Source organism: Carlito syrichta, unplaced genomic scaffold (genome assembly GCF_000164805.1).
Source record: "Carlito syrichta isolate Samal-C Ts95f unplaced genomic scaffold, Tarsius_syrichta-2.0.1 Scaffold302570, whole genome shotgun sequence".
Taxonomy (NCBI): domain Eukaryota; kingdom Metazoa; phylum Chordata; class Mammalia; order Primates; family Tarsiidae; genus Carlito; species Carlito syrichta.
In genome coordinates this window covers 759,909-779,195 of record NW_007246666.1, presented here as the reverse complement: position 1 = coordinate 779,195, position 19,287 = coordinate 759,909, and the positions used below count along the sequence as shown (strand labels likewise).

At 44.7% G+C, this 19,287-nt stretch overlaps 1 protein-coding gene across 1 annotated transcript; it reads right to left on the bottom strand.

Moving 5' to 3' along the window:
- Positions 1-282: 282 nt before the first annotated feature.
- Positions 283-18,830, bottom strand: AMPD1 (adenosine monophosphate deaminase 1; the record flags this gene model as incomplete). Its single annotated transcript, XM_008056901.2, is given in 10 exon segments — positions 283-440; positions 730-924; positions 3,362-3,491; positions 4,291-4,510; positions 7,352-7,517; positions 10,741-10,906; positions 12,478-12,658; positions 16,570-16,581; positions 18,714-18,776; positions 18,779-18,830. Coding segments are annotated over 10 exon segments (1,343 nt in total), but the record flags the coding sequence as incomplete, so codon positions are not given.
- Positions 18,831-19,287: the final 457 nt, after the last annotated feature.

Here is a 19,287-nt window from a genome sequence, read left to right as displayed (position 1 = left end):
CATCCACTCACCTCAGCCTCCCAAGGCGCAGGATGACAGGCTGAGCCACCGAGCCCGGCCACACCTGGCATTTCAGAAGAAATTCATCTATTCTCTGTGTCACATTTGGCCCAAGCGATAGCACCTTTCCTCCCTTTCCTCCTCCTTTCCCTCTCCCTCCCTCACTTCCTCCCTCTCTCCCTTCCTCCCCTGCCCTTTCTCCCTCTCTCCCTCCCCTCCTCCCTCCCTCTCTTATATTCTTCCCTCCCCTTCCTCCCTCTCCTCAAGAACCATGCCAAGCACCATGGATCCGATCGGTTCCTCCTCACCTTGATGATAGTGGCAAAATACTCCCCATTAATGTAATTGTCTGTCTTCAGGTAAAGGTCCCGTAGCTCGCTTGCTCCTACGGGATTGTACTTGTCATTGAACTTATCAAAACGCTGGAAAGTCTGGCGTCCCTGAATCAGAAAAAAGGAGCAGACGTGTATTGTTGCCAGAGCTGCCTGGATGCAGAGAGCTAGGAAATAGCGCGTGGACGAGAGGCCTGGGGGAAGGGGAAGGGGTTGGGCGCAGAGAATGGAATTTGAGCCAAATGACAATGAGTGAACCTCAGGGTTGTCCGTGGTGCTTTCAGACAGAATTATAAGCCAAATGGTTAAGAGGGCCCTGAGAAGGGGGTGCTTATAGGAGAAACACACATGCGACTTCGAGTATTAGAGCGAAACTGATAGCGTCTTTTCAACCTACAGCATGAACATCCAGGGAGTCGACAGTCAGGTCATAGGGATGCATTTTTAATTGAGCAAAAAGTTCCTTTAGGGTCAGATTCTTCTCTTTGGTGCTATAGACCACTCTGTCAGCATCAACTTGGTACGATTTCTTAATAAAGCGCAGCAGATGTTTCTGGTTCATGCAAGCAGCTGCATGGATGTGGGTGTCCACCTGTGTGTACATTCAGAGAAAGAAAAAACATCACTAAGCCTTAGTTGTGCTACTCTTAGTTATGCTGTGGTGCTTGCAAATCCCACTGGGTTGGGACAAAAGAGTAAATAACAGGGCCAGGCGTGGTGGCTTATGCCTGTAATCCCAACACTTTGGAAGGCCAAGGTGGGAGAATTGCTTCAGTCCAGGTCCAAGACCAGCCTGGGCAACATTAGTGAGACCTTGTCTGGAAAAAAAAATAATAAATAAATAAAATGAACTGAGCGTGGTGGTGCTTGCTTATAGTCCCAGCTACTCGAGCAGCTGAGAGTGAAGGATTGCCTGAGCCCAGGAATTCAAGGCTGTGGCGGTTCGTGATTGTACCACTGTGTTCCAGCCTGGGCTATGGAGTGAGACCCTAACTCAAAAACCAAAAAAGGGCCGGACTCAGTGGCTCAGCCTGTAATCCCGTGCTTTGGGAGGCCAAAGTGAATGAATTGCTTGACCCCGCGGGTTCGAGACCCGCCTGGGCAACATGGCAAGACTTCTTCTCTACAATAAATCAAAAATTAGCTGGGTGTGCAGCACGCGCCTGTAGTTCCAGCTACTTGGAAGGTTGAGGCAGAAGGATCGCCGTAGCCCAGCGGGTCGAGGCTGCGGTGACCAGGAGCGTGCCACTGCACTCCAGTCTGGGCAACGGAGTGAGACTCCAACTCAAAAAAAAAAAGAAAAGGAAAAATAATAATAGGGATGTGAGCTGACAGCTGGTAGAGGTGGCCCATGATAAAGAACCCCCAGGACCTTGATGTACCAGTTGGATGCAACAGTAATACTGCTTCTCTTGTATATCTGTGCATTCAGTGTTCTTCCTCTATTTGGTCCACACAGAACTCTTTTTTTTTTTTTTGAGTCGGAGTCTCACTCTGTTGCCCAGGCTGGAGTGCAGTAGCACACTCATGGCCACCACAGCCTCAATTTGCTGGGCTCAGGGGATCCTTCCATCTCAACCTTCCAAGTAGCTAGAACTACAAGCGCGCGCTACCACACCCGGCTAATTTTTTAAATTTATTGTAGAGACAATGTCTCACCAAGTTGCCCTTGAACCCCTGGGCTAAGACAACTCTCTCATCTCCGCCTCCCAAAGTGCTGGGATTATAGGTATAAGCCACCACGCCCGGCCACTTAAAATTTTTTTTTTTTTTTTGAGTTGGAGTCTCACTCTGTTGCCTAAACTGGAGTGCAGTGGCCGCTCCCGGCCACCGCAGCCTCGACCTGCTGGGCTCCGGCGATCCTTTCGTCTCAGCCTTCCACATAGCTGGAACTACAGGCGCGCGCTACCACGCCCAGCTAATTTTTGACTAATTGTAGAGACGAGGTCTCGCCAAATTGCCCAGGCGGATCTCGAACCCCCGGGCTCAGGCAATCCACTCACCTCGGCCTCCCAAAGCGCGGGATTACAGGCTGAGCCACTGAGCCCAGCTTAAAATTCTTGAGGACTATTCTTTACCCTTGAAACACAGCTTTCAGCCTCAAAGGGGAAAAGATTGAAATTATGAAGCCATGGCACAGTGATAGCATTTATAAGGTAGATATTTTTATAATTAAAATTGTATGCACCGAAGTGTTGACAGGTTAAGTAATCTGCCCAAGGTTGTATAAGCAGCTGAGCCAGGATTCGGGCCTGAATATCTGCTCTTGTCTTTCCTGTTCCCACATCCTTGCATCATTTCAATGGTCAGAACAGGCCTTGAAAGTGTTTCTCATTGGTTGGATTTCACAATCACTAGGTCTTTGGTATTCACAGTCCTCCTGTGAAATCGATTGAGCAGATATACTTCCTAATTTTACAAATAAGGACACTGAAACTCAAAAATATTTAATCAGGCTGAACTCGATGGTTTATGCCTGAAATCGCAGCACTTTGGGACACTGAGGCAGGAGACTTGCTTGAGCCCGGGAGTTCTAAACAAGCCGGGGCATAACGAGACCTCATCTCTACAATAAATAAAAAAATTAGCTGGGCAAGGTGGCACATGTCTGTAGTACCAGCTACTCAAGAGGTTGAGAGGGAGGATCACCTGAACCCAGGAAGTCAAAGCGGCAGTGAGCTGTGATTGTGCCACTGCACTCCAGCCTGGGCAACAGAGTGAGACCCTGACTCAAAATATAAATTAAAATGTTTGATCATTTCCCCTGAGGTTTTATAGTCATGAAGTCGAAGAAATTGAACTAGAAGGAACATCCTTGAAGTTCTACAGTAGTAGGTTTTTGTTGTTGATAACTGTAATTCTTTATGCCACGAACATGGCAAACTCTTCTATGGGGAAAACAATAATGGCATTTAACCCTCCAGACGTAGTCCGTTTCATAAAAATCCAGAAATCTTAATCAGAAAAAAAGTGTTAATTGGATTAATGTTTTTGCCTAGGAATTAACTCTGAGCAGCTAAAACGTTTACCTTCCTGCAGTTATAAAAATCCCGGTGGGGGTTGTTTTTCAGTTCCTTTAACTCATCCATTTCATTGAGCATCTGATGGACCTGGAACTTGGAGGAGAGGAACTTTAGGCGCCGGTGGGTATAGGTCTTACTGTGAAAAATAAAATTACATGAGTTCAAAAAATTTCAGACATTTAAGAAAAACAATGGCAATTTCAAAATTATCAGGACTCTTATCACTCGTGGGAAGTAATTATTGGAACAAAATTTAATCTTACTGAAAAGTATTGGACTCCAATGACTTAATCTTTTCATCAAAGCTGGACATAGTCGGGGGGACTTGGAAAAATACCTTAACAGTTACCAGGTGTGGTGGCTCACGCCTGTAATCTCAGCACTTTAGGAGGCTGAGGTGAGAGGATCGCTTGGGTCCAGGAGTTTGAGATCAGCCTAGGCAACATAGCAAGACCTCATCTCTATAAAAAAATTTTAAAAATTTTAATGGTGGGCATGGTGGCGCACACCTGTAGTTTCATCTACTCAGGAGGCTGAAGTGAAAGCAATGACTGAACCCAGGAGGTCTGGCTGCAGTGAGCCATGATTGTGCCACTACACTCCAGCCTGGGTGACAGAGTGAGACCCTCACTCAAAAAAAAAAGTCGGTGGAGAGTGTGTTGTTCACAGTTAAGGCTTTGGAGTCAGCAAATTTGAGCTCTAATCTGACCCAGCCAACTGTATCACTCTGGGCAAGTTATTTACCTCTTAGAGTCTCAGCTTATAAAACTGGAATATAAAAATAACTACCTCAGAGCAATTATGAGGAGCAAGACAAATAAAGCACACGAAGAGTTTAACATAGGTTTGAACATAGCAAGCATTTGACAAATAGTCTCACTATGAGTAGTAGTAGTAGCTAGTTGGTTGTTGTGTAGGTTCCATTAAACACTTACACAGGTCCTTGGGCAATTAAAGCTAGTAAAAAGTTCATGTCATCTAAGAAGGTGTCCAGATTTGGGTAAGGAAGTGGCTTGGGCTCATCTTTGCTGGCTGCTGTTTCATTCGGATAGACGTAGACAACACCGTCTTTCATCTGGAGGTGATAGCCCAGGTTTTCAGGAAGGTTATCTGTTCGGAAAGGGTCTTCTCCCTTCTTCAGAGGAGGAGTAAAGACTTTTTCAATAAAACACAGAGTAATATATTAGCACACAGGATCAATGACCACATGCAAATAACCAAACTGTAAAATCTCATTTGCTTGGAATCCAGTACTGCATAAATTGCAATTATCCAGATTAAGCTATGATTTATCGTGCCATTATTTTTCTTTTTTTAAAAAATTATTTTATTTTTATTTATTTATTTATTTTTATTTATTTATTTTTTTAGTTGGAGTCTCACTCTGTCGCCCAGACTGGAGTGCAGTGGCTGCTCCCGGCCCCCGCAGCCTCGACCAACTGGGCTCCGGCAAACCTGCCGCCTCAGCCTTCCGAGTAGCCGGAATTACAGGCGCGCGCTACCACGCCCAGCTAATTTTTTGATTTATTGTAAAGATGAGGTCTTGCCTGCCCAGGCGGGTCTCAAACCCAAGAGCTCAGGCAATCCACTCACCTCAGCCTCCTAAAGGTATGGGATTACAGGCTGAGCCACTGAGCCCAGTTTATTGTGCCATTATTTTTCAAAGGTGACTAAATTAATAGTATAAAATAATTACTAAAATGTTTTATCTAGTATCAAAATGATTGTCAAGTTCTTTAGAAGTACTACTTACATAAAGTAATCGATATACTACTTATAAATAATTGTAATTAACTGAAGTTGGTCATCAAAGGCACTCTGTTTAGAGCATTTTATGAGCTTATTAGATAACTGCATAAAAATAAAGACCAAAGCCCTTGGGAGCTCTTGGGAGGCCAAGGTTCGAGGATCTCTTGAGGTCAGGAATTTAAGACAAGCTTGGGCAATATAATGAACCCCCCATCTCTACAAAAATAAAAAAGTTTAGTTGGGTGTGGTGGCATGTGTCTGTAGTTCCAGCTTCTTGGGAGGCTGAGGCAGGAGGATTGCTTGCGCCCAGGAGTTTGAGACTGCAGTGAGCTATGATTGCACCACTGCACTCCAGCCTGGGTGACAGAGCAAGACTCCGTCTATAAAAATAAAGGAAAAAAAAATAGAATTTGGATATTCACCTTATTTAAACCAATTTTTATCAGTCTTAAGGTCTTTTTTAAAAATAGACTTTTAAAGAGCAGCTTTGAGTTCACAGCAAAACTGGGTAGAAAGTGCAGTTTTCATATACTTCCACCGCACACACATAGCCACCCCCACTGTCAACACCCTGCATCAGAATGGTGCATTTGCTACAATCAGTGAACTTGCATTGACACATTATGATCACCTAAAGTCCATAGTTTACATTAGGGTCCACGCTCGGAGCTGGAAATCCTATGGGTTTTGACAAAGGTATGTGTATAAGGACACGTATCCACCCTTATAATGTCATACAGAATAGTTTCACTCCCCCTAACAATTCTCTGAGCTCCATCTAAAGTGGTTTCAGTGTAAAGGGAGATATGAAACAAACTCTTATTATAAGAAGTATAACTCTAGGCCAGACGCAGTGACTCATGCCTATAATCCCAGTACTTTGGGAGGCCGAGGTGAGAGGATTGTCTGAGCCCACAGATTTGAGACCAACCCGGGCAACTTGGAGAGACCCCATCTCTACAATTAAAAAAAAAAAAAATTAGCTGGGCATGGTGGTGCATGCCTGTAGTCCCAGCTACTTGGAACACTGAGGTGAAAGGATCACCTGAGTCCAGCAAGTCGAGGCTGCAGTGGCCATGAGCATGCCACCACACTCCAGCCTGGGCGACAGAGTGAGACTCCAACTCAAAAATTAAAAAAGTTAGAACTCTTATGATAGTTTTGTTTCCCACCTTTTAAAAAACAAGGAATTGAGAAGGGATTAAGTGGATAAATGTTCCCTCTTTCCCACTGCTAACAACTTCAGCCTAAGGAAGACACATGTTCCACATGTCAGAGACTTTAAGCACCCATCCTATTGCTGTCAACCAGTATGGTCACTCATGCTCTGAGCAAGGAAGGCATCAGAAGGTCTCCTGTGTACAGTGATGCCTAAGACAGCCAAAGTGAGAAAAGAAACATAGGATAAAAGTTTGTACATTTCCTATTGAGAACTAGAAGATAAGGAACATAAGAGAAGTAAAACAGCATGTTGCTACATCAAATATCAATTTTCAAAGCTAGCCAGGCGCAATGTCTCACACCCGTAATTCCAGCACTCTGGGAGGCTAAGGCGGGAGGATTTCTTGAGCCCAGGAATTCAAGACCAGCTTGGGCAACATAGCAAGACCTCATTTCTACCAAATAATAATAATAATTATTATTAGCCAGGCGTAATGACACGTGCCTTTAGTCCCGCTACTTGGGAGGCTGAGGCCTGAGCCTAGGAGGTCGAGGCTGTGGTGAGCCATGATGGTGCCTCTGCACTCCAGCCTGGGTGACAGAGTGAGACTCCAACTCAAAAATAAACAGACAAAATGTGGTTAGGAGGCCAGATGGTAGTAGGCCTCACGCATGGGCTAAAGACTGGATCTTTGTAGATCATGGGAGCAGCTAAATGTTTTCGTCCGGTGGAGGATGTGCTTAGACTTGTGTTTTAATAACTGGCACCAAAGTGAAAATGAACCAAGAGGGTGAGACGGAAAGGCAGCAAAGTTGCTAGGAAGTTATGGCAAGAATCTGGGCACAGAGAAACATCAGCCTAAATCGGGATTTGGGGAACTGCCGAGAGGACAGGTTCCAAGAGAGATTGTACAGACTGGATCAAGTGAGTCAGTGGGCACGTGGCAAGGGAAATGAGCCAAAGATGACTATGACGATGATATTTTTAGACTGGATTACTTATAATCTAGGAGCACGCTTTAAAGTTAATATTTAGGTGCCAAACGGAAAGTTATAGTTTGCACACTACATAACAGAAAATGTTACCTGGACAGAAGCTCTCATTTGCCACCCAGGCCTCGCCCTCAATGTTCCGCAAGTACTTGGAGGGGGTTTGGGGGAACCTTTGATACGACTTCTGCATGTATTTTTCCCGTATACACAGCGCTCGATACAGGCCTTTGCAAACCACTTCAAAATCTTCAACTGTGACCTGCCAGAAAGATGTCAGACTGTCAGTCGATCCTGTGAACATCTGAGAAGCTGGTAAAGCTTATCTTTGGAAGCGTCCAGCTCTCCCGTGTGGGGCAGCCCAGCCCAAGCCTCACCTGCCCACCTGGCCGCTTCCAAATTGACTTGGGCCCTGGTCTCCTTCCAGGAACAAGTCCTGAAGCTTTTCTAGCTTTTTACGGAAACTCACCTGTCCTATGAGTCGTTTCCTTATAGTTCTGTTTTTGTTTTGTTTTGTTTGGCTATATAGCAGTGATTATCCAGTAAATATGATTAAAAGAACTCATTCTAACATGGTGTATACTTTCTTCCTTCCGGGTAACATATGGAACAAGACAACACCTTAGTAGACAATTAGTGACTAATTGTGAGAAATCAAACCACTTATTGGTCATGGAGGGAAATATTTTGGGATGAGTAAGGTGTCACAAATCTCTCAAGCCCTCTCACGCACACACTGCCTTCAGCAACTGAGGACAGATAGAACATTATCGTGTGAGAAGTCGTTCCTTTAAAGGATTTTAAAGAATTTTGGCTGTGCGCGGTGGCATACACCTGTAATCCCAGCACTTAGGGAGACTGAGGCAAAAAGATTGGTTGAGCCCAGGAGTCCAAGACCAGACTGGACAACATAGTGAGACATCGTTTCTATGAAAAAAATCTAAAAATTAGCTGGGCATGGTGGCACATGCTACTCAGGAGGGTAACAAGGAAGGGTTGCCTGAGCACAGGAGGTTAAGGGTGCAGTAAGCTGTGGTCATGCCACTGCACGCTAGCCTGGGCAACGGACTGAGACTCTGATTTGGAAGAGAGAGAGAGAGAATTTTATCTCTGCCTAAAAACGGAGAGATCTGAGAGTATAGCTTTTTTGGGGGGGGAGTCAGAGTCTCGCCCTATCATCCAGGTTGGAGTGCAATGGCATGCTTATGGCCACCACAGTCTCAACTTGTTGGGCTCAGGTAATCTCTCTGTCTCAGCTTTCCAAGGAGTTGGAACCACAGGCATGCCCAGCTGATTTTTTGATTTATTGTAGAGACGAGGTCTCGCCATGCTGCTCAGGCTGGTCTCAAACCCCTGAGCTCAGGCAATCCTCTTGCCTCGGCTTCCCAAAGTGCAGGGTTTACAGACGTGAGCTGTGGTGCCTGGTCCAGAGTATAGCTTTATTAAGCTGCTGGCAGTTTCCTAAACTGGTCAGTTTCTTCCACCCCCATTTCCAACTCCATGCCCAGACAGTTATAACAAGACATCATTGAATGCTCCTCATAAGAGCCCAAAGGCTTTCTCTGGAGCCAATATAATCTTGTTCCCAATGGTTTGAAGTCCAGATGTTGGCCCTAGTCTGTTTGACTACTCATATTTTAAGATCTGCTGACCTTGGCCTAAAGGGTCTGGCACAGGTGTTAGCTCTGGCGGTCTGCTTCCCATGGCATGCTTGTTTCATCACCCCCTAATAGGCTACTAGTCTATTAGGTCTTCAAAGACAAGAGCGGGGTCTTACTCACCTTTATGTTCTCAGCATTCAGCACATAATGCCTAGCACAGAACAGGTGCTCAGTAAGGACTGATTAAATTGGATTACCTGTGTATCAGGGATTAATGATCTTGAGAACTTACTGATTTCCCCTTTACCTCTCTGTTTAAATTACAAGGATGGCCAGGCATGGTGGCTCATGCCAACATTTTGGGAGGCCGAGGCAAGAGGATTGCCTGATCCCAGGGGTTTGAAACCAGCCTGGGCAACTTGGTGAAACCTCAGCTCTACAATAAATGAAAAAATTAGCCAGACATGGTGACACGTGCCTGTGGTTCCAGCTACTTGGAAGGCTGAGGTGGAAAGATCGCTTGAACCCAGCAGGTCGAGGTTGCAGTGGCCATGAGCATGCCACTGCACTTCAGCCTGTGTGACAATGAAATTCCTACTCAAAAAATAAAACAAAATAAAATAAGTAAATAAATGACAACGATGAAGACTAATTTGGGTACAGACTGCAACCAGGTGGAGTGTTGCCACCGGCTTAGCCACGTTTAGCCAGCAGGTACAGCAACATGTTCGGCTTTTCAAAGACTCCATCAAGGTTTCAGGTTCCCCCCAGCTTTCACAGGAAGACCAGCCACCCCTTGACGTCTGTGCACCTTGTCCTTCCTCCCATCTTTTTCCTTTTGGCTCCTGTTTTTGTTTCCACCAAGCACATAGGTATCAAGTTTGTCTCCTAGTTTTTATGTTATTATGAACTCTGGAGTTCTCCAAACTGTGCTTCCCATGTGCTTATCACCAGTAAACATTTCATTTTGAGTGATGTCGTGTCTAAAACCCCTGCAATTTGCAGAGCAACCGTGTTATTCAGAAAAGGAATAAGCAAGAGTGGTGCGCTTTTCATTGTTTTGTCACTTTTAAGTATCTTAGGACTGACCTTAAGTGGGTCAGTTACATGAGAAGGGGGCTCAGCACTGGCCATGAAAACTATATTTGGAGCACAGACTGATGGCTAAATAGCAGTTTCACCAATATGATGCTGATTCTGCAAGTCCATGTGGCAGAGATTTATTGATCGACCAACTGTTCTGGATGAGACCAGTAGGTCAAGTTGTTTGTAACACGAGTTTACTATCCCTGTGGCATCCTGGGATCTGTTCCAAGCAATAATCTACTGTGTAAGCATCTGCAGTGAAATTGGAGAGTTCAGTGTGTTACAAAACAAAACAATAGCCCCATTTTCTAACCTCTCATCTTCCTTCTTTTCTCTGGTCTCTCCTTTATTCTCTTCTCTCTCTCTTTCTCTCGATCTATTTTCTTCGGTTAGTTTACGCAAACTGCAACCCTTCTCCCTGTCCTAGGTCTGCCTGGGTTTGTCTTTTCCGTGGAGCCCCCTGTGCCTCTGAGAGGCTCCCTTTGTGTTGTGACACCATCAGTCAGACTATACCACCTGCTGCTCTCTTTGATCCTTTTGCCAAAATCTGTCCTCTGTCTTCTGTAACCCACCTACTGCATTCTACCCCATGCTCTCCATGTGCAAGCAAATGAGACAGAAGAGAAATTATGATCAAAGCAGTATGAAAAATACAAGATGTACCAGATTGTATTGCAATGCAATAATGAAGTGTACCAGAAGGCAGGTGAGCTGGCATCCTTCTCAACGGGAAGGAGGAAGAAGGTAAGAAGCTAGAATAGGCTAGCAGCTAAGTCTGAGTGGCAAGGCGTGACTCACCCCAGAGGCATAGTCGCCAGTGATCTGCACTCTCTGGAAATCAGGCACGGTCTGGTAGGTTGGAGATGAAGAAATGAGTTCATCAATGCGGGACAGTTTGGTGGAAGATGTTTCACTTAGCGGAATGGATAAATTAACAGTCTTCCGTCCTTGGAAACGCTTCTTTCTGGATTTGAAATTGAAAAATAAGAGCTAGCTTTATCTTCACTGGGAGTTTCGTTGTGATAGATGGATGTTTTAGACACACTTTTATTTTGGGGACAAAAAATGAAAACTAAAATGTGGTTGGGTGTCAGAAACAGGATCCAAGCACAGTGCGAGAAGACCTCATTGAAGACTCATGAGACTGTTTCCCTCCTCCTGGGACACCTTGGAACAATGGGCTCTCGGGGTCATACTAGAAAGCCTTCAGCCTGACGCCATGCTTCCCAGGCAGTCCATGCCTAGGACAACAGGCATCCTGGGTACTGCAGCAAACACAAGCTGTGTGTGTTATTTTGATTATGTTTCTGAAACTCTGTGAGCTTCCATCTCTCCATCTGAAAAAGTGGTGTGAAAATGGCTACTTTATGAGATTTCTGTGAGATTTAATGGATCTAAACTGCCTAGCACAGTACCTGGAACTTAATATTGTTTCCTCAAAGCAGCCAGTATTTATTGAGTGTCTGCTTTAACCCAAGTGCTATGCTAGGTCCTATGGGAGATGCTAAAGTGGGTAGATTGTTGTGTTTCCCTTAAAGTCATAAAACCAAGAGAAAGACAGCAGAATGATCTTTTCCCTGTGAGGCTGGTGGGATGGGGAGAGGGCTGGAAGGAGGAAATTCCAGGTGAGAGGTCAGTATAGGTGTGAGGACTAAAGTGTGACAGACAGTGAACCCTAGAGTGATTCCAATAAAAGAAACTAGACTTTGTGGAGAGGATATCTAAAGACTGCTTGGGGAGGCAGTGAGTATGCATCTTAGGGCAGGAAGGTATGAGGGCAGAAACGGAGAGCTGTATTCTAAGGCCAGGAGGTGGTCAGACTGGCTGGAGGACAGGATTCATGTCAAAGAGTACAACACTGAGGCTGGCTGAGACTAAAGGTGAAGGCTCTTGAGTTCCAGTTTATATAACCATTGTGTGTAAATCGAGTATGTTCCCGGCTGCTGTTAGTCCACACTGATTTGAAACAATTGCATAGGTATCTCTGAGTTCTTTTTTTGAGTTGGAGTCTCACTCCATTGCCCAGGCTGGAGTGCAGTGGCACGCTTATGGCACGCTTATGGCCACAACAGCGTCAACCTGTTGGGCTCTGATGATCCTTCCACCTCAGCCTTCCAAGTAGCCGGACTACAGGCGTGAGCTACCATGCCCAGCTAATTTTTCATTTATCGTAGAGACGAGGTCTCATCAAGTTGACCGGGCTGGTCTCGAACTCGCGGGCTCAGGCAATCCACTCGCCTCAGCCTCCCCAAATGCTGGGATTAGAGGCTAGGCCAACTGAGCCTGGTCTCTGGGTTCTTTTGAGAGGCTTCAACTCAAGGGAGATATGGATAAGGACAGAGGCCCACTGCTTTCTTATTTTTTTAGTCAGCGGCACCTGACTCTGGAGTACACAGTGGGGGAAAAATAATTTCTAACCCTGGCAGGGTTCTTCCTCTGAGTTGAGCCCTCATTCAGACAGAATGAGCATGTCTTCCCTGACCTCGCCCCCTCCTTGTGAGCCAATGCACTAAACATTGCTCTTTTGCCACTTACCTCTTGCCTTCTACGGAGGTGGACAGAGTCTCTAAGTGGAATATGTGCGCTTGCATCTCGTAATGTGAAATCGGACAGATCTCATCCACATCAAAAGGGGAAATTTCATGGCGGCCGCCCTCATCTTTAACTTCAGAGGCAAACACTTTTTCGGCAAAGCTGCGCATGGCATCATCAACTTCTAAAAGAGGTTTTCACATATTAGTGTTCAAGCCCTTTTCAAAAAGTCATCCGGGAGTTTCCGCTAAGTGTAGGGACCAAGACCAAGGACTCTACCGCGTGCCTGGCTCCCCTGTTTTCCAGCCCGGGTTCCAGAAGCACCGCGAACAGCTCTGTGCCTGCTCTCCCTCTAGTGGGTTTCTGCATGGATAGCTTGGAAATCTGGTCTCAGAAACGTGGGTCAGATTCTCACAGCACTTTTCAGGAGGGTCCTAAGGATGGCTCTGAGGATGGGATTGGACTCCTGTAGGACTAGCGCCTAACGGAAGACCACTTGTTTCTGGAAGGGCTAAGTCTGACTTCATAGCAACCCTGTGGCCCAGTCCTTGCCATTATGGTGGTGGGGTTTTTCTGAGGACTTTGAAGACATAGATAGGGTTATTGGTTCTTGGAGTTTTTCTTCTTAAGGAGAACCAGTGATCTAAGGAGTTCTGAGGAATGAATGTGTACTTCAGGGCCTCTCTTCTTCTTAGGACAGGGTAATTGTGTTGCTCTCACACTTTAGACCTTGTTTTTTTCAAATCCTGACAACTCAGTGATATCACTGCTGTGTGAGGGAAGGGTCCCACTAAGATGTACTACCTAGGCTGGATGCAGTGGCTCAGATGCAGTGGCTATAATCCCAGCACTTTGGGAGGCTGAGGTGAGAGGATTGTCTGAGCCCACAGGCTCGAGACCAGCCTGGGCAACTTGGCAAGACTTCATTTCTACAATAAATCAAAAAATTAGCCAGGCATGGTGGAGTGCACCTAATAGGTCCAGGTACTTGGAAGGCTGAGGCAGAAGGATTGCTTGAGCCCAGCAGGTCGAGGCTGCAGTGGCCGTGAGCGTGCCCCTGCCCTCCAGCCTGGTCGACAGAATGAGACTCCCACTCAAAATAAATAAATACATAAAAATAAAATAAAATGTACTACTTAGTGTTGGGAGTCCCATTTCTTTGGACACAGGCCTTCCATAATGAGTGACCCTTGGAAAGCTAATTTTACTTTTACATACCTTGATTCCTTGTCTCATTCTTAAAATGGGGGAGATGGAGACCCTTAGCTTGGCAATGAATTACCTCAGGATGATGGCAGCCATCAAGTGTTTGCTTTTCTGCGAAGTCCCACTGTGTTCTCCAGATGCCCGGTTGTTTACATCTGAATAGTCATTACCTCTAATGCTTTTCTTGGTATTTCCAGCAAAAGAGCAATAATAAACGGCAAACATCTGGCTATCTGGGGCACCAGTAGGAGACAGAAACAGTCCCAACAGGATGACAGAGTATACTGCGTGCAGAGGGAAAGGTACCACCACCCCACTGATGTCTACTCGGACCTCTGAAATTCCACATGTTCAATTCTAACTTAAGTAGGTGTCATGTGTTCAAGCCCCCTGCCCTGTGCTTATCAATTCCTTCACTTTCTTCTGTTTCTGTTTCCTGGTCCGTAGAGTGGGAATACTAATATCTACCCCACCTCACTCGTAAGGCTGTTGCGACACCAATTAAGAGAATTTATGTGGAAATGCCTTAAGGAAAATAAAGCACCGGATGACGTTGAATGATATAGCTTGGTAGCACTGGTCAAACAGACATTTGGCGTTTGGGGTTAGCTTTGGGCTGTTAAGGAAATGATAAATGATGATACTCAGCATTGACGGAAACATGCCCTGCAAATGGTAGTCATTGATCCACAGCATCACCCACACGGCCAGACAGGTCAGTCAGTTTTTAAAATCCATTTTGCCATAGCAGAGTTAGCAGAGAAACCCACTGTGCTGGCTGAACTTCATGCCTCGGTCAGCCTGGTTACACTCAAGCACTTCCTGAAACTGAAAATCGTCTTTGGTTGCTGTGAGTAGTTCTTTGGCAAGCGCTATGATCCACAGATGAGCAGATGAAACACTAGGTAGATACATCCGATGGCCTAAGAGCTCCTTCCCACCCCACTGCCAACAGAATGGTATCATTTCTCCTTGAGCATCGCAAGCAGGCACATGCGTCTCAAGGAACTGTGGCAAGCAGAGGTCAGAAGAGCTGCGTGCACCATGGAGGGCCAACGGAACAGGCCGGCTGGTTATGATGGTGAGAGTGAGGATGATGGTGCTAGTCATGCTGGGTCTGTGGCAGCGCAGGAAATGGAGTCCCAGAAACGCAATCCTCCTTGCCTGGTGTCTGGCTTTTCCAGGACAAGCATTCATTGCCTGGGAACGAACGGCCGTATTTATTTGTTTCATATTTTAAAGCCTTCTTCTTTTGACTAAGGTTGTCTTTCCCTAAGCCACGCTAGACAGTTGAAAAGCAGGAACTCTACTCCCGAGAAGTAGTTTATGTGATGACCCCAAATTATGTGGTTGATATTTCCTTCTACCAAATCAACCAGTTGTTTGGACTCCCTGTAACCACAGCTGAAATTTGATTCCTAATTCAAGAGCTCTGCCTTTCAAAAATACTTCAGGGAGTGGTGGTGATTATGGGAAGGAAGGAGTGAAACTGATCTTTCCGACGATGAGTAGATAACATTTGGTGACGACGTGAAGTCACGAAGTCACGGAGTCAAGGGGGCATGCCTCCCTCAAGTTGGTAAAGATATTTGCCGACTTCTTTTTTGAACAAGTTCTGTTTGAGATAATAGGACATCTGAGGGGAAATGTCTCGAGGATAGGGCAATCTACATTTAGATAGAAAACAGACAAGAGGATAGCAACGAGAAGAATGGCGAAGTAGAAAGAACGCTGGATTAGGAGTGAAAAAAGACGCCCTTGACAGCTGGGTGGCCTCGGGCACACCACGTCCTTATTGGGGACCTCAGCACTCAACATCATAAAAAGGAAATGTTAATAATAATAATGACAGCTTCAGAGAGTTTTGATGACGGTTAAACAAGAAATACTTTAATCACTCCACAGTGCTATCCAGAAGCTGGGGGTTATTATTATTAACCCAGGAAGTAGAAGACTCTGGAAAGGAATGGCATGCTTGCTTCTCCACCCGCAGATCCAGAAAGGCATGCTTGTTTCTCAGCAGTGCTTCCTTCCTTCGTGTGCAAGGAAGACAGGGCTGCAGACCTTCCATCTGCTCCATCTCACCTCACAGAGGCGCTCAGAGGCAGACTAGCTGTCAGTCCGCAAAAGCACAAGATCAACTGAAGTTACAGTTTGATCTAAAATTGGTTTTCATTAGGTGGGGCGAGGTGGCTCACGCCTGTCATCCCAGCGCTTTGGGAGGCAGAGGTGAGAGGATTGCCTGAGCCCAGGGGTTCGAAACCAGCCTGAGCAACATGGCAAGACCTTGTCTTTACAGTAAATCCAAAAATTAGCTGGGCATGGTGGTGCACACCCGAGGTTCCAACTACTTGGAAGGCTGAGGCAGAAGGATCTCCTGAGCCCAGCAGGTGGAGGCTGTGGTGGCCGTGGGCGTGCCACTGCCCTCCAGCCTGGGCGACACAGTGGGACTCCAACTCAAAAAAAGAAAAAAAAAAAAAAAGCGATGGTGATGGTGGGTTATTTTATCTGATCACAAAAATTCGCAAGAAAATTTTTTGCTCTGTAGTTGGAGGCAAATTGGAGATAAATTGACCCTTTGGCTAATCTATGTCTTTTATTTCAAAATGTCACATAAGTGCGCTGTGAAGTTTTCTTTCAGAAAATGTGTGTGTGTGTGTGTATATAAACTTTCATTAAAAAATATATAAATATATATGTTACAATCCAGAAAAGTCTTTCATGTAGGTGCTATGTTATGGGATATCTATAGCCTCATTAATCTTTGTTAACTTTCAGTGGTATCATTTAATAAGCACTGCTGAAAAATAACCATGTTTCTGAATTAAGAAACAGTATCATTTCTTCAATGATTGACAAACAGCAGGGAAAATAGTGCAGAATACTCACGTTTTTCTTCAGCTATATGAAGTAAAATAAAATAGAAAATATATGAACAACTTTCGGAAATCACAGTGGCTATTAATCGGCGCTTTGGGATAGAAGCAGGTAGGTTGGCAGAGGAATGAGGTGTGCTGGGTGGGCTGTTCCAGCTCACTTCCAACATGCCCACAGTTCGCTGCCATCAGATTCCTTGAAAATATGGTCCTCATGCAGCTCTTCATTTTCCCTTTCTTTCCAATATGTCCCTTTAAGTTTATATACATACTTTTATTCTTAAAATTTTTTTATTATAAAGATGAAGGGTACAATTCAGGTTTAGGTATACAAACACTGATTATGCAGATAACCTTGTTGATGAGGTGTGCCCCTCCCTCTCCTAGCAGTTTTCCTCAACTGCCAATCCCACCCCCTCTCCCCTGGCAGTTTCCCACTACTGCCAATCCCTTTCTTATAGTACATACATACTTTTAAAAAGATATTCTCTATAAAATGTGATTGAGAAGAACACCAGAGGCTGGGAACGGTGGCTGATGCCTGTAATCCCAGCACTTTGGGAAGCCAAGGCAGGGGACTGCTTGGGCCTAGGAGTTTGAGACTAGTCTGGGCAACACAGCAACACCTTGTCTCTACTACCAAAAAAAAAAATTAAAAAATTTTTTAAAATCTGGGACCGGTGGTATGCATCTGTAGCCCCAGTTGCTCGAGAGACTGATGAGGCAGGATTGCCTGAGCCCGGGAGGTCGGGGCTGCGGTGAGCTGTGATCGTGCCCTCGTACTCCAGCCTGGGTGACAGAGTGAGACTCTGACTCAAAAATAATAAAATGAAATAAAATAAAATATATGTATTTTTTGAGTTGGAGTCTCACTCTGTCACCCAGACTGGAGTGCAGTGGCCGCTCCTGGCCACCGCAGCCTCCACCTGCTGGGCTCCGGCGATCCTTCCGCCTCAGCCTTCCGAGTAACCGGAATTCCAGGCACGCGCTACCACGCCCGGCTGATTTTTTGATTTATTGTAGAGATGAGGTCTCGCTGCCCAGGCGGGTCTCGAACCCGCGGGCTCAGGCAGTTCACTCACCTCAGCCTCCCAACGGCGTGGGATTACAGGCTGAGCCACCGAGCCCGGCATAAAATATTTTTTAAAAAGCTGCTCAAAAAGGCTGGGATCATATGATGCTGGTCAACTAAACTGTAAACCAAAACAGCTGATATGGTAAACGGTTTAGTAACACCTACCAAAGAGCCGTTTCTGAGAAGCTGTCCTATGAAAATCAACTTTAAATATGGAAAGAGCTCTAGGTGCAAATATTATCAGAACATATTTATACTTACACAAAACCGAGAAAAAATTAAAGGATGAGCCAGTAAAATTAGAATATTATACAGCCATTTAAAATGGTGTTTAGGAAGAGTTTGGGACACCATGGCAAAATGATTAAGCATAATGTTAAGCCAAAATATTATCCTGCCCAAATCAGGACACAAAATTTCATGTACAACATAATTGCCACAGTTTTAAAAAAAATCTGTTTAATTTTGCATAGCAAATAGATGGAAAAGAAATATACTAAAACATTAAGGGTGGGTATTTTGTTATGATGGGATGTTGCGATTTTTAAAATTATTACTTTCCTAAATTTCCCAATTTTTCTAAGTGAATATTTATTACTTTTATTTTTTGGTACAATTCCTTTTATTTCAGTACAACATGTATTGTTCTTATAATAAAAAATTATAACATTATTATTTTAAAAACTACTCTATGTGTACAAACCCAGACAGTGGACCATCAGAATACACAGGTTGGGTTAATTTTGTCATGCTTGTGATTTTCAGCTTACACTACAGCTAGACACATTGTATAGGACTCTTCTCAGAACTGGCAATACAGACCTTGTTTAAACTACTAGAGTAGATATTAAATGTCTCATACAGTTTTCTGCTGGGATCATCAAAGATGCTACACGTGGTACAGTTTTAGAAAATTATCCCCTCCCCAAACTAAAAACAAACAAACAAAAGTTGAAAGTGTTTTGTCTTTCTCTAAAATGTATGATTAAGGCTATTATGAACTGTAAGAAAGCTGACATGACAATTAAAAGAAAGGTTGCAAACGAAAAAACCTGAGCTCTCCAGGTACTGTGCACACCTACCTGCGAGTTTGAACAGAGGCATTGTTGCTGGGGTCCTCGAGTCTAGGACAGCACAGTAGAAAGCAAATAGCACTGTGGGGATGGTTGACTGTCACTATGAAGCACCCTGACATTCATTTTATTATTGCTTGGCCCCCTGTAATTTGACCCTTCGCTGCTAACTGGAGAGAGATGAGCTTGGGACCTATTTATAGCTTGAGGCAATTGATAGTGAAAAACAGGTGAAGCTTTCAGTCTTTCCTGTACTTTGGGATTTAGAAGATATCTGTGGGAGGCCAGAAATTGCACTTCAATACTCTCTAAATCTTCCTACAGATTGGATTCTTGACAAGACGTGACCACTAGTGGTTATTTTGCACCCTAGTGTGGTAAAGACCTCACAGGGAGATTTTTCATGCTTCGGAAAAGTCAAGATCCTCAGAGTTTAAGGACAAGAGAACAGTTTTCTGTGACTGGTGAATATGCTGGTATAGTCATTAAGGTCCCAAAACACACATGTATGCACGCATGTTTTCATTAGAAATAGCCCTGATTTAGCAGCAATTACCTTGACAGAATTTATTTAATGAATTAA